The sequence below is a fragment of the Anabas testudineus genome, chromosome 2 (genome assembly GCF_900324465.2).
Source record: "Anabas testudineus chromosome 2, fAnaTes1.2, whole genome shotgun sequence".
NCBI classification, from domain to species: domain Eukaryota; kingdom Metazoa; phylum Chordata; class Actinopteri; order Anabantiformes; family Anabantidae; genus Anabas; species Anabas testudineus.
Window position 1 is genome coordinate 748,287 of NC_046611.1, and position 15,791 is coordinate 764,077.

Here is a 15,791-nt window from a genome sequence, read left to right on the forward strand (position 1 = left end):
ACAAGTGCCGTCTCTGTGCTGTGATTAGGCCTAAATCCTGACTGATAGAGTTTGTGTATGTTATTTCTATGAAGATACGAGGATAGCTGCCCAGCTACTATCTTTTCGGGAATCTTTGAGATAAAGGGGAGGTTTGATAATTCATTCTGAATTAATTTCAGTAATTAATTCCTCTAAACCATCAACATGTCCTTTATCTCTAAAATCCTTGAAAAGATAGTTTCTAAGCAATTGTACGACCACCTGCGTAGCAATAACTTGTATGAAGATTTCCAGTCAGGATTTAGAGTACATCATAGTACAGAAACAGCACTGGTAAAGGTCACTAATGATCTTCTATTGGCATCAGACAGTGGTCCACTCTCTATACTCGTCATGTTAGATCTTAGTGCTGCATTCGACACTATAGATCACAACATTTTATTACACAGACTGGAACATGTCATTGGAATCAAAGGAACAGCACTAGAGTGGTTTAAATCGTATCTATCGGATAGATTTCAGTTTATACATGTTAATGATGAGTCTTCCATGCACAGCAAAGTCAGCTATGGAGTTCCACAGGGATCGGTGCTTGGACCGATTCTTTTCACTTTATATATGTCCCCTTTAGGCAATATTATTAGGAAACACTCTATAAATTTCCATTGCTATGCAGATGATACCCAGCTATATTTATCTATGAAACCAGGAGAAACTAATCAATTAGTCAAACTTCAAGCTGCTTAAAAGACATAAAGACCTGGATGTCCTCCAATTTCCTTAATCCCTAAATCCAGACAAGACAGAGGTTATACTGTTTGGGCCTAAAAATCTCAGAGACATTATGTCTAATCACATTCTCACCATTGATGACTTAGTTCTGGCCTCAAGTAATACTGTAAGAAACCTCTGAGTTATCTTTGATCAGGATATCTCCTTCACTTCATACATCAAAGAAATCTCTAGAACTGCCTTTTTTCACCTGAGAAACATTAAAGTTAAAATTAGGAGCATCCTGTCCCAAAGTGATGCTGAAAAACTAGTCCATGCATTTGTTACTTCCAGACTGGACTATTGTAATTCATTATTAATAGTTTGTCCCAATAACTCATTAAAAAGCCTCCAGTTAATCCAAAATGCTGCAGCCAGAGTTCTGACTGGAATTAGCAAGAGAGATTATATTTCTCCTACGTTAGCTTCTCTCCATTGGCTCCCTGTAAAATCCAGAATTGAATTTAAAATTCTTCTCCTCACTTATAAATCTCTTAATAATCAGGCTCCATCTTATCTTAAAGACCTCATAGTTCCATATCTTCCAAGCAGAACTCTCAGTTCTCAGACTGCAGGTTTACTTGTGGTTCCTAGAGTTTCCAAATGTAGAATGGGAGGCAGAGCCTTTAGCTACCAAGCCCCTCTCCTGTGGAACCAGCTCCCAGTTCAGGTTCTGGAGGCAGACACCCTCTCCACATTTAAGACTAGACTTAAAACTTTCCTTTTTTATAAAGCTTATAGTTAGAGATGGATCAGGTGACTCTGAACCATCTCTTAGTTATGCTGATATAGGTTAGTCTGCTGGGGGACCTCTACTGATAAACTGAGCTCCTCTCCTCTCTCCTTTCTCCTCTATCCATTCTAATTCTACCATTGCATGTCATTAACTTTGTGTCTTCTCTCTCCTGTAGTTGTGTTTCCTCCTCTCTGTCTCCCTCTCTCTGTACTTTTCTGCAGGTATCCTCGGCCTGGAGCTGTAAATCTCCAGAATCCAGTTCATCTGCCCAATGTTTCTTGATGCTTGTTGTTGTCTTTATTGCCTGCTGTTCTTTTCTCTCTTCTCTTTCCACTCACCCCAACCGGTCGAGGCAGATGGCCGCCCACTATGAGCCTGGTTCTGCTGGAGGTTTCTTCCTCTAAAGGGAGTTTTTCCTCTCCACTGTTGCCTAAAGTTTGCTCAAATGGGATTGATGGGTTTTCTCTATAATTTTTTGTATAAATATTTTCTGTAAGGTTTTAAACCTTAAACACTGTAAAGTGCCTTGAGATAACTTCTGTTGTAAATTGGCGCTATACACATAAAATTGAATTGAATTGAATTGAATTGATATCGGCCTGTAATTGGACAGCTGACAGGGGTCGAGATCAGGTTTCTTGATTAGCGGTTTAATAACTGCTAATTTAAAACACTTTGGGACATACCCACAGCTGAGTGAGGAATTTATGATTGTCAGCAGGGGTTCTATTATTTCTGGCACTATCTGTTTTAGAAAGTGTGTCGGTATGGGGTCTAATGTACAGGTTGAAGATTTTGCAGAAGAGATGAGGGAAATTAGTTCATTCTCTTCAAGAGGAGTGAAGTATTCTAGGTACTGATCTGCTGAGGTTAGCTCGTCACCTGCGTCAACTAAATTGTCTGGTTTTAAAGCTTGAATTTTCTGCCTTATATTTACAATTTTGTTATTGAAAAAGTTCATGAAGTCCTCACTACTGCACAACGTTGTTATGGAGATTTCTGCAGTGGTTTTCTTTCTAGTTAATTTGGCTACTGTATTAAATAAAAATCTAGGGTTGTTTTTGTTGTTTTCTATAAGAGTGGAGAGATACGTTGATCTAGCTGCACTAAGAGCTTTTTTATAGTTCAGGATGCTCTCCTTCCATGTTATCCGAAATACTAACAATTTAGTTTGGCGCCATTTACGTTCTAACTTTCGAGCAGTCTGTTTTAAGGCGCGCGTGTCATCGTTATACCAAGGAGCAAGTTTCTTATCTCTGATGACTTTTCTTTTAACTGGAGCTACTTTATCTAAGGTATAACGTAATGACGACTCGAGATATTCAGTCGCCTGGTCTAGTTCTGTGGTGTCAGACGGTGATCCAATCAAAGTTGATAACTCTGGAAGATTACTATTCAATTCAATTCAATTCAATTCAATTTTATTTGTAGAGCGCTTTTTACAATTGACATTGTCACAAAGCAGCTTTACACAACCAAAGAACAGTACATGAACAGTGAATGTGTATGAGTCATAATAATCTGATTGTACTAATAAAGCTCTGTGCGGTAGTTGATGTAAATGTACGTTTAATGAGTACACATTGTTAATATGACACACTGTAGTTGAAACAAGATAGTGGTCTGAGATAACTTCAGACATTGGGAGCGTAAGTAAATTTCTTATACTTAAACCAAAGGATATTATTAAATCTAAGGTGTGACCCGCTTTATGAGTGGGTCCTACTACACACTGATCTACTCCTAGCGAGTCCAATATGGACATAAATGCTGTTCTCAGAGGGTCTTCCGGATTCTCAAAGTGAATATTAAAATCTCCAGCAATTAACGCTTTGTCTACAGAAACAACTAGGTTAGAAAGGAAATCTGCAAATTCACAAAGAAATTCAGAGTAGGGCCCTGGGGGTCTGTAAATGATACTTAGCGGGATCGGCTGAGCAGACTTTATATTTGTATCTATACTTGTTATGTTACTATAAAGACATTCAAAAGCTTTAAATTTGTGTACATGTTTTTGTACGATAGTCAGTTTATCATTGTAAATAACTGCGACACCTCCTCTTCTACCAGTCAGACGAGGCTGGTGAATGTAGCTGTATCCAGGAGGAGTTGCTTCATTCAAAGCTACATACTCGTCCTCGAAATTCATATTTTTCAGGTTATTATGTCTTGTTTTCTTATTAGACTAGAACCAAACCTTTTCCAAGAGCTCTCTCTCCCTGACATCTCCTGGAACTTGATCTTGGAGAAGGAGAGCCAACTGTCGCTCACCAAGACTCCTCATTTTTGGAAATGCCAATTCGACTCACTCTCAGTTCCTTCATGCCACATACCTCTACTTAACAGACTTCATCTGACACTCGCTTCAGCTGGTTACTTTACCCTCGTTTCTCACTGGTACTGAAAGTATAAAGACAATAAACAATAGCCAACATATTGGTTCTAGACTCAGCCAGATGCTTCCTTCTTGCTGTGTGTATAACTCAGTTCTTATTTCCCCTGACTGCTCCCTGTTGGGTGGTCTCCTTCTGAGGACGGCCTCTCACCCTGCAGGAAGGAATCCTCTCTGTTGGATGTGCATCGTCCACTGAACTGAGTCTGATCCCACTTAATAATCAGAATTTCTGCCAAGATGTCTTTTGAGTGGTTTTATTCTAAAATATAAATAAATAGCATATGAGCAGGTTCAGCAGACGGACAGAGGACAGTCTGTTATCAGAGATCTGCCTGTTGTGGGATCAGCTCCTGGTCTCACTGTCTCCACACTCAAGGGCATCAATCTGAAAAATTTTACACATGTAACATTATTAAATAAGCTTATACAGGCTGCTAATGTGGATAATAATAATATTCTTAATTGATTAAGTTCAACACCCAAAGTGAAAAAAGTTGCTTGTGTGAGAGTAAAGATCGATTTGCTCAGGCAGTAAAAAGAAAAGAGATGATACGATTTTCTGTCTCGCTTGTGTTCATCTGTAAATTGTGTCAGGTTTTTATTCCAAAATATTCATTGTAATGGTATCGCGACAAAGAAATATTTGTAGTAAAGGACTGTGTTCTGTGTTCATATAGAAGGAAACAGCAGCAGGTAAAGGTGGAGCTGACTTTAACCTGTTTATCCAGAATAATCCATCAGAATAAATGAACTTCAAACAGATGTAGAGAAGTAACAAGTACTACAGAGGAGTGAAAGTATTTCAGTAGTTTGTAAATACTTTTTAAGTTTTTTGTGGCGTATGCACTTTGATCCACAGCAACTTACAAGTGAGGAACAAGGTACAAGGTAAAGGCAGGGCAAGTGTACGGAGGTCTTTCCTAAGGACCCCTACTGGAGGTGGACCACAGCTGGGATTGGAACCCAGTGTCCCACATGGAGGGCAGTGACAAATCAGGTTCACTTCACTGCAACAATTCCTACTACTACCACAAAATAAAAATACTACAAATAGTAAGAAATAGTAAAGTACAGGTACTTCTAAACTGTAAGTACAGTGCAGCACATAGTGGTCTCCCTTGTTGGTAGACCGGACCGTCTGCAAACAAGAAGATCACGTTTCCTGAACTCACAACCCAAGCACGCCGTCTTGTCGTGGACTTTTATTTTTAGGCACAAACACTGAGGGGTTGTCGCGTCGACAACTAACTTTAGACCCACAGTCTTATCAGGCTGATAGCTGATACTGTGCACGTGCAGCGCACACACAGAGTCAGTGCTGGGTCAACCTTTAAATGATAACAGACCAACTACAAATACTCAGCTGCAGCATCTGCAGTGACATCGTAACCATGAAACCACAACTAATTCGATGATCCAGCAAATCGCTAACTTCCAGACTACAGGAAAATATTTCTTCTGCTCTGCCAATCATCACACAACGTTTGTTCTAATTCATTTGACTAATTATCCTTATTTCCAACCAATACAATTTTGTGTATTTAACCTCACTGTCTCAGTTTACTCCACGAGAAACGGTCTCGTTGATCCACAGAGGTCGTGTCAGCACAAACACACCCTGCTCCCACAAAGTCAACACTGACTCAGACTTTATCCAGACAATACGACTGACAGATAATCTGCTGTTTCCACGAGCAACTGCAGAGCAAAGCACACTCAGTGAGATCAGGTTTTTGGTTTTTTTTGTTCAGTGAGTAAAGCTTTGCGGCGTCGTAGTGACATCACACAACAGAAAACAGACCTCGCCCTGAACCTCTGAGGAGGTCGACACTTTAGAAAAGTGTTTGTTCGACAGGTCGGGAGGAAAGAAACGAGTTTTAACAACTGTAGTACCACAGTAGTTGTGTACATCACCTTTGGTTCATTTATAATTTAGTCTCTAATCCAAAGGAGACAGAGCTGAGGTTTACCTGAGGTGAGAGGGATTATGGGAGATTACAAGTGAATGACTGATATCCAGTAATATGCACTACAACTGATTTACATAAGAGAGGAGTCTACTGTGGTAAACTACCAGAATAAATCCACAGAGAGACCAATTTATTAGGTACACACAGTAAATATAAGCCAACCCACAAGCTGTGCTGGATACTGAAATATCTTCCAGGAGCAAGTAAGGAATTAGTTTGGGACTATTTTCAGCTGAAATTTATCCACATTTGGTCTCTAGTGCGTATGTGGCTGCAGGACTGAGTCAAATTCAATTTACAGTGAGTGTTCATGGGTATAAAGGATTAACAGAATCTAACTTAATGCAACACTAACATGGAGGGTTTGTCCTTTAAACACCAAAACCTGACAAATGAAAAACTCACTTTTCATAATTATTTACTGTGGAACAATAACAGTAAAATGCAGAAACACATCATGTGGGAGTTGTGTACATTAAAATTTAAACCTCAGTGCATGCTGGGAAGGCTCGTCGAATCCCCTAAAATTAGAGGATTTTAATACTGGTTGAACTTTGTTATTCCCACAAAGTTCAACCAGTATTTTTGACAGAACCCTGAAACTAAGGTGTCCGGTCTATTTGCTCAACATCTGGACCGTGCTGTCGTCTTGGAACATGTGACTGTCAGCGTTCTGGTTACACAGGGACGAGATTGTTGTCAAACAATAAATATCTAAATGACTACTACTGAAATAAAAAAGGACAAACCATTGTAAAAACCAGAAAATGAGCAGAATGTCTTAAAAAAGAAGGCGACCACTGAGCAACATACACAGAACGAGTCATCTGAAGAGAGAAACAACAGACGTCAGCTACAGAATCCACAGAGCAGGTATCAGATCCACTTCGAGAGCAGAAACCCCAGCAGCAGAAAACGCAGACAGCCAGGCAGCAATTTGCAGAAAAGTTTAGTTCTGGAAAAATGTTGTATGGAAGCCAAGATTAACGTGATGGAAGTGGAGCAACGATGGCAGCTTCTAAAGCACTGTCCCACATTGATTTGAGATTAAAAAACCCAAACGCCCTAATTCTAAAATGTTTCCAAAGCCCTGGAAACCTGGAATAACTGCTCTCTGGCACCGAGCCCTCCCTCATACACGTTATCAGTGTAATGTACGTCTTGTACAGGGGAGGGTTCATCTCGTTTTGATCTCACACAGAGTGCACGCACACTCCACAGTGTAATCATATCTCTTTTGTTTTATCAGAGCTACAGACAATTTTACTTCTTCATGGGAAAAATTCAACATTGATCAACCTGCTTAAAACTCTGAGGTAACAGGAGAGTGAGGGCCTTTGTGTTTTTAAGTTTTCCTCAGTGTCATATTAGCCCAAAGAAGGTACAGATGAGGAAACAGGATACAAGACAGAAAATTCACCAAACTGTACCTTGAGGGCTGAGCTGTGTTTCTCAAACTCCCCTCAGATGTTCCTGCAGTGACTCAGCTTCCTTTATGCAGCATGATGACATAGAGTCGTTTAAATTGTATCTATCAGATAGATTTCAGTTTGTACACGTTAATGATGAGTCTTCCATGCACAGCAAAGTCAGCTATGGAGTTCCACAGGGATCTGTGCTTGGACTGATTCTTTTCACTTTATATATGTCCCCTTTAGGCAATATTATTAGGAAACACTCTATAAATTTCCATTGTTATGCAGATGATACCCAGCTATACTTATCTATGAAACCAGGAGAAACTAATCAATTAGTCAAACTTCAAGCTGCTTAAAAGACATAAAGACCTGGATTTCCTCCAATTTCCTTCTCCTAAATCCAGACAAGACAGAGGTTATACTGTTTGGGCCTAAAAATCTCAGAGACACTATGTCTAATCACGTTCTCACCATTGATGACTTAGTTCTGGCCTCAAGTAATACTGTAAGAAACCTCTGAGTTATCTTTGATCAGGATATCTCCTTCACTTCATACATCAAAGTAATATCTAGAACTGCCTTTTTTCACCTGAGAAACATTAAAGTTAAAATTAGGAGCATCCTGTCCCAAAGTGATGCTGAAAAACTAGTCCATGCATTTGTTACTTCCAGACTGGACTATTGTAATTCATTATTAATAGTTTGTCCCAATAACTCATTAAAGAGCCTCCAGTTAATCCAAAATGATGCAGCCAGAGTTCTGACTGGAATTAGCAAGAGAGATTATATTTCTCCTACGTTAGCTTCTCTCCATTGGCTCCCTGTAAAATCCAGAATTGAATTTAAAATTCTTCTCCTCACTTATAAATCCCTTAATAATCAGGCTCCATCTTATCTTAAAGACCTCATAGTTCCATATCTTCCAAGCAGAACTCTCCGTTCTCAGACTGCCGGTTTACTTGTGGTTCCCAGAGTTTCCAGATGTAGAATGGGAGGCAGAGCCTTTAGCTATCAAGCCCCTCTCCTGTGGAACCAGCTCCCAGTTCAGGTTCTGGAGGCAGACACCCTCTCTACATTTAAGACTAGACTTAAAACTTTCCTTTTTTATAAAGCTTATAGTTAGAGATGGATCAGGTGACTCTGAACCATCTCTTAGTTCTGCTGCTATAGCTTAGTCTGCTGGGGGAACTCTACTGATAAACTGAGCTCCTCTCCTCTCTCCTTTCTCCTGTATCAATGCAAATGCCACCATTGCATGTCATTAACTTTGTGTCTTCTCTCTCCTGTAGTTGTGTTTCCTCCTCTCTGTCTCCCTCTCTCTGTACTTTTCTGCAGGTATCCTCGGCCTGGAGCTGTATATCTCCAGAATCCAGTTCACCTGCCCAATGTTCTTGCTGCTTGTTGTTGTCTTTATTGCCTGCTGTTCTTTTCTCTCTTCTCTTTCCAGTCACCCCAACCGGTCGAGGCAGATGGCCGCCCAACTATGAGCCTGGTTCTGCTGGAGGTTTCTTCCTCTAAAGGGAGTTTTTCTTCTCCACTGTTGCCTAAAGCTTGCTCAAATGGGATTGTTGGGTTTTCTCTATAATTTTTTGTGTAAATATTTTCTGTAAGGTCTTAAACCTTAACCCTCGAGGCACCTTTAAAATTAACCTACACTTTTTACCTTCGGGACCCCAAACGGGCCCTCTCATAAAAGTGAAATAAAAATGCGATATATCAATATTTTTTTTCACTTTCACCACATCAGATCTCTTCAACAGCTTCAGACCTATCCATATATATAAAGGTTTTTATTATTTTTATATGTTTTTTAGGTTTTTATGCCCTTTTTGTCATGAGAACCCCCGATTTTTCAACAGGCAAAAACGCAAAACATGCAGTATTTACCAAAAATAAGATACAAAGTGAAATATTCCAAATGAGGGTATTAGAGCCTTGACTAAGTGAATATTTGATAACAACTTTGATTTTGATGCATTATTATTTTTGGAGCAATATGAGTTTATTCAAAAAACTTACACCTTTTAACTTCGGGACCCGAAACGGGCCCTCTCATAAAAGTGAAATAAAAATGTGATATATCAATATTTTTTTTCACTTTCACCACATCAGATCTCTTCAACAGCTTCAGACCTATCCATATATATAAGGTTTTTATGATTTTTATATGTTCTTTTAGGTGTTTATGCCCTTTTTATCATGAGAACCCCCGATTTTTCAACAGGCAAAAACACAAAACATGCAGTATTTACTAAAAATAAGATGCAAAGTGAAATATTCCAAATGAGGGTATTAGAGCCTTGACTAAGACAATATTTGATAACAACTTTGATTTTGATGCATTATTATTTTTAGAGCAATATGAGTTTATTCAAAAAACTTACACCTTTTAACTTCGGGACCCCAAACGGGCCCTCTCATAAAAGTGAAATAAAAATGTTATGTATCAATATTTTTTTTCACTTTCACCACATCAGATCTCTTCAACAGCTTCAGACCTATCCATATATATAAAGTTTTTTATTATTTTTATATGTTTTTTAGGTTTTTATGCCCTTTTTGTAATGAGAACCCCCGATTTTTCAACAGGCAAAAACACAAAACATGCAGTATTTACCAAAAATAAGATGCAAAGTGAAATATTCGAAATGAGGGTATTAGAGCCTTGACTAAGACAATATTTGATAACAACTTTGCTTTTGATGCATTATTATTTTTGGAGCAATATGAGTTTATTCAAAAAACTTACACCTTTTAACTTCGGGACCCCAAACGGGCCCTCTCATAAAAGTGAAATAAAAATGTGATATATCAATATTTTTTTTCACTTTCACCACATCAGATCTCTTCAACAGCTTCAGACCTATCCATATATATAAGGTTTTTATGATTTTTTATATGTTCTTTTAGGTTTTCATGCCCTTTTTGTCATGAGAACCCCCAATTTTTCAACAGGCAAAAACACAAAACATGCAGTATTTACCAAAAATAAGATGCAAAGTGAAATATTCGGGATGAGGGTACTAGAGCCTTGACTATGTCAATAATTGATAACAACTTTGATTTTGATGCATTATTATTTTTGCAGCAATAAGAGTTTTTGTACAAAATTTACACCTTTTATCTCCGGGTCCAAAATGGGCACTCTCATAAAACTGAAATAAAAGTGTTATTTAGAAATATTTTTTTTCAGTTTTACCACATTAGATCTCTTCAACAGCTTCAGACTTATCCATATATATAAAGTTTTTATCAGTTTTATATGTTTTTTTTAGTGTTATCCCCTTTTTGTCATAAGCACAGGAGAGAAAAACTCCTATGCAATATTTACCAATTTGTTATTTTCTGTCAAAAGATGTTTTGTTTTGTCATGTGTGTCTGTGTGTTTGCAATGCATGTTGATGCATAAACCACAGATCCCTGTGAGGTGAATTTAGCATGCATGCATTCCACGTTTGGTGCACTGGTTCCACACCCTTCTGCACTGTGGGCACAACACACACTGCTTCTGCTTTCTTGAGGTCCCTGGCTGTAGCTTCTCCTCCTCCTCTTCTTTCTCCACATGACCATGGTCCTGGCACCAGGCTTGTCAGACCAGTCTGTCTGCAGACAGTCCTCTGTGCAAATGCCTCCTCTTTGCCATGGCCGGGGCAATGAGAGCTCTGTCAACCGACTCTAAGAAGAGATGCCAGCTGCAGCACTTCATGCTGTTCCAGCATGGGTCCACAGAAGTGAGCAGGACATAGGCATTGTAACATGACATGTCCATCATGTCATATTCCTAGATATACTTGAAACCTGCACGCATATGAGGTCTGCATGCAGGCAGACAACATCTTCAGCCCATAATATCTTCAGACAACCTCTTCAACCCATAATTTCCAGGTTTGGAGGGCACATACTCTCAAATGCAGTCTCAGGGCCGCTGATCCTGACAAATGCAAAGTATAAGTCCATCCTGGGGTCAAGATGGGAGGGGGAAAGAATGTCAGGGGCTCTTCATGTGTGGCAGACCAAAGGATTTCCCCTTTTTTTGATCTCTATTGAGATATTACCACTTTCTCTTCCTCCTCCCCAGAGTTGAAGGTCACCTAGTTGCCTAGCAGGAGTTCCACCTCTCATCTCTCCTGACTCTCGGTTGACTTTTCACTGCTGGTAACTTGCTCCTCACTCTCCTCAGAGGACTGCAAGTCTGCAGCAGGGACCTCGCCTAGTTTCATTCTTCCCCTGATGGCTGTCTTCAGGACATATGACCAGCCAGACAAGGCTGCAAACTATTCTCCCTGCATGTTTATGCAGGTGCATGTCTGTGTTTACTACACATCCAATAGGAGAGACGAGGCTCTCTCTTGATAAAGTAACGACAAAGCCCAATTGGCCTTTGATGACACACACACACACACACACACAAAATGTATTCTCAATCACTTTCACTCTGTTTTATAAACTGAGCCCATTGGGCCTTTGATGACTGAAATTTCACATGCGGACACAGTAACTCTCTCTCACACACACACACACACTCACACACACACACATAAAAAATAAATTTTCACCCACATTCACACTACTCTTTTACATCAGTCCCACACACCAAGACCATTTTTGTGGTGCTCAGATTTCTTATTGCCATGCATTTTGGTAACGTAAGAGAACCAGTCCTCGATCGAAACCTTATGTGATAAAACCCTGCTGACCCTGGTGGTTTTGGGGGGGTCATGAACTGTAAGACCTTTTTTCCCTGTATTTTGAAGGTAGAGGCTTAGATTTATTTGGTATTAATGGGAAAAGAATGATAATAGGTCAGGATTACAGTATATCAAAAATATGTCGTTATAATGGAAGTCAATGGGACCAAAACGGGTCCCGAGGGTAAAGAGTGTATGCATTTTGCATATCTCCTATTCTATACACCTTGTAATAGAGGGGAATTGGAATTTTAAAATTTAGAATAAAAGAAAAATCCTGGGGAAATTTCATACAGATAGCCTTTGAATTGACTGAGATATTGAAAAATGAAAAACCAAAATCAGCAGAATGTACACGTTTGGTACCCCAAGGTGCCTCGAGGGTTAAACACTGTAAAGTGCCTTGAGATGACTTCTGTTGTAAATTGGCGCTATACAAATAAAATGGAGTTGAATTGAATTGAATCCAATTTATCATTTACTTGAACTGATCAGGACAAACTGTCAAAGAGAAAAGAGTAGAAAAGACTGGTGTAACAGATAACACACTTCTTTACATCTTGGTTTGGTCCAGTCTGCAGCACCATTTCATGTGGCTCTTACCTTCAACGGTGTGTCCTGGTTCAAACACCTGGTGGTCAGAAACAGTTAAATAGATTTAAACAGAAATAAAAGTAAATCAAAAATACTTCAGATACATCTTGAGCCCATTTCATTCCATTATCACACCGGTTATGACTACTAGAAGTAAATCACAATGAGAAAAGAACAAAAACACAGGAACACTCATCAAACCTTTAATTGCTAAGTCGGATATTAAATAGAAACAAATCATCGCTCTGTGGAAGTTACATTACTGGTTTAACATACAGTGGTTTCCACACAGTTCATGAAGAACACGGTCATTACTTTTCAATTAAAACATAAAATTTATTCAATAATAAAATTATTAGCCACAGTTTTTGGCTTCTGTTCCTGTCTTATTTTGTTTTTTTAGCTACACTTCAAATGCAAGTTTTTAGAATTCAGGAAAAACTAGCTGAAGTTTTGAATGAGCCGTAAGAGAAGTGATACCAGCACTGGTTCATTTTAAAGTACAGCTGAAACAACAGGTTAGTGGCACTGGTCAGTTTACTGTGAAAAACTGAAAATGCTCACGTTAAGAAGCTGCAGACGGAGATCGACCCTTTGGCTAATTAATTATCAAACCTTTTTCACTACTTTTCTGTCAACTGTTTTAACGTACAAAGAAAGAAACTCACTTGACTAAAAAACTATAATTAGCTGGTTCCAAACTAAAGCCATAGATCAACTTTATTCGTGATCCTTTTCTACTCTAATCATATTGTGTATATTTGCTGGATCACGGCAAACATTTGAATCGGGTCATGACCAAGTTTTCTTCAACATATTTTACATATAAAAACAAACTGCCTCCTCTGCAGTCGTGTGAAATGTGTTTGCATAGTTTTGAATTTACAGCATGAAATGGACGATAGGAGGGAGGATAAAACCCAAAGTCAGACATAAACCCTGAAAACATAGTGAAAACAGTAAGGAGAGACACAGAAACACCCACAGTGTAACTACAGAGCTCGACAAACAACCGGAGAAAACATCCGAGTTACAGCCCTTTTCTTCCAGCTTTTGTCCAATCTCACGACCCCCCAGGCCCTTTATGATGAATGAAAATGTTTCTATCAAAACATGCTGGTGTTCCTGCAGATTTCAGCTCATTACCTCCTTTACAACAACTGCTTCCATTTTTATTTGCTGGAGTAAAACCTGTTGCAGATTTATTCCATTTAAAAAGTTGAATTTGTATTTGTAGTACAGCACCTCAACAGCAAATGTTGTTCCTATTTCGGATTCAGTAGTTAAATAGTCATCGGCTGAATATTATCAGAAAGTTGATGAAGTGCACTCATTTCACACTACAACTGTTCACTTTCAAAGCACAAGACTTGGTTCACAATTTAGCCGTTTTTAGACTTCTGTATTTAGAGCAGTAGTTTCCAACATGTACACTAAAAGGATAAAGTGAAGTTCGTGTTTATAATCAGACATTTTCTTTTTCTTTCTTGTTCCACCATAGAACTGAAACAGAAACTGAAGCTGCAGCTGTTTTGTAGTTAATGAGCTAAAATGTGCGTTCAAACACCTGTATGGTTGTTTGGAACAGCTATGAATGAATTAGTCTTTGGTCAGTTCCCACAGCCGATTTCCTCCTTGTAGCGGTTCGTGAGCGTGTTGGCCTTACGCGTCAGTTTGGACAGAACCGCGTGGAGTCCTTTCAGGTGGAAATGAAACCGTTTCTCCAAGTCTTCCTCCTCTACGTCTGCCCGTGACACCTCCAACACAGCCGCCTTCTCCTTCCCCCGCCCATCACCCTGCAGGACACCCCACTCAATGTCATTTCGAATGGACTTCAGCAGGACATAGGAGCTGTACATGTCGCCATCCTGCTGGAAGCAGGGGGCGTCGGTGGTGGGCCGCACCGCCTTCACATCCTCAGTGTCGTCCAGCGGGACGTCCCGCAGCAGGCTGGGTACCATTATAGTCTGGTCCATGTTGTTGACGGCACCGATAAAGCGGTTCATGGCATTGAAAAGTGAGTTCTTCTGGTTGTAGGAGTCAGACAGCTGCATCATGGTGACACAAACCTGAAGTGAAGCCTTTTCTGCTCCTTGTCACAGTCAGGGACAAACTTAGCCCACTAATGCTCTTTAGAGGATTATTACGAGGCTACAGCCAGAACCTGGGTCAAGTCTTAACTTGCTCCTGATCCTCCAGACATGGATCAGGTTACACAGGTATCTCACCACTCATGTATGAACGTGGATCACAGCTGAGCCAGTTTCGTGACTGCAGAAGGTCCAGTTTTACCCTAAAAACCTGGTGTCCCAATAGTTTCCCCCTGAAAAATAAGCAGAGACAAAGACGTGAGGATGGTGGATTTAGATTCAGCAGCCTCAGGTACAAACCAGGAAGTCTGTAGCTCTGCTACATGCTGCTGCTTTCTGAGCAGAACCGGATATGAGCAGGAGCATCATTAGCTCAGAAACAGGGTCCATTATCGGACAGTGAAGTCTGCCGTCACTCTGCTAAAACTGGTTCGTTAGATTTTAATCGTCCTAAAACCTGGACTAACGCCACACTGCGGTTTTCTATCCATAAAACAAGTTCAAATGTTCGGGGACTGAACTTTAGTCTTTTCGTAAACGAGTTTATTAAAGAATTGATGATGTGTCCGATAATGGAACTAACCTTCCATCAGCGCGGAACATTAAAAAATCAAGATATAAATAAAATAATTCAAACTAATTATATGAACTTTATAAATTATCGTGTTTTCTTCGACTTTACTGACAAAGTTACAGCGTTTAACTCGGTTTAACGGGAACAAAGACACAGGAGCTAACTTTAAGCTACATCCGCCCCGCGGTGACGGATGATTCCGGGTCCGTTACCGTTAGTCAGCTCCGTTGCTCGGTCTCACCAACCAGGAAACTCCGCGGTCAGCTCACCGGGCCTCGGTGTCGCTCCTCGGTCTCGTCGCAGCTGGAGTCGTTGGTTCTGTGCTGCTAATCGGACCGGAACACGGCACCGGGAGGTTCGGGGGCTTTATGAGGGAGCAGCAGCCGGAGACGGGCGGAGCAGAGGCGGAGCAGAGGCGGAGCAGGGAGACGCGGAACCTCCGGAGTTAGCCAATCACAAGCGGGAAAGAGCGCTGACGTCACAGAGAATGTCGGAAAGTGTGACGTTGTTTACACGTTCCGGGACGTTAACGTCATCAAAGCCGAACGCGAAGCTTCACCTGCTCAGGTGAGT

The 15,791-nt window shown here is 40.1% G+C and overlaps 1 protein-coding gene across 2 annotated transcripts; it reads right to left on the reverse strand.

Moving 5' to 3' along the window:
• Positions 1–12,741: 12,741 nt before the first annotated feature.
• On the reverse strand, positions 12,742–15,644 carry LOC113164777 (mid1-interacting protein 1-B-like). 2 transcript variants are annotated; one of them, XM_026364250.1, is made up of 2 exons: positions 15,431–15,644; positions 12,742–14,877 (listed from the first exon to the last, which is right to left on the reverse strand). In XM_026364250.1, the coding sequence occupies exon 2, from the start codon at positions 14,609–14,611 to the stop codon at positions 14,165–14,167; it is 447 nt and encodes a 148-aa protein (XP_026220035.1). In that variant the 5' UTR covers positions 14,612–14,877; positions 15,431–15,644; the 3' UTR covers positions 12,742–14,164. The 2 variants fall into 2 exon arrangements, with proteins under 2 accessions (XP_026220035.1, XP_026220036.1); XM_026364251.1 differs by having other exon boundaries at positions 15,488–15,643.
• Between the last annotated feature and the right edge of the window lie 147 nt (positions 15,645–15,791).

What these genes read in the sequence shown, in the direction of transcription:
- LOC113164777 (XM_026364250.1), bottom strand. Translation starts at nt 14,611, where the DNA reads ATGATGCAGCTGTCTGACTCCTACAACCAGAAGAACTCACTTTTCAAT.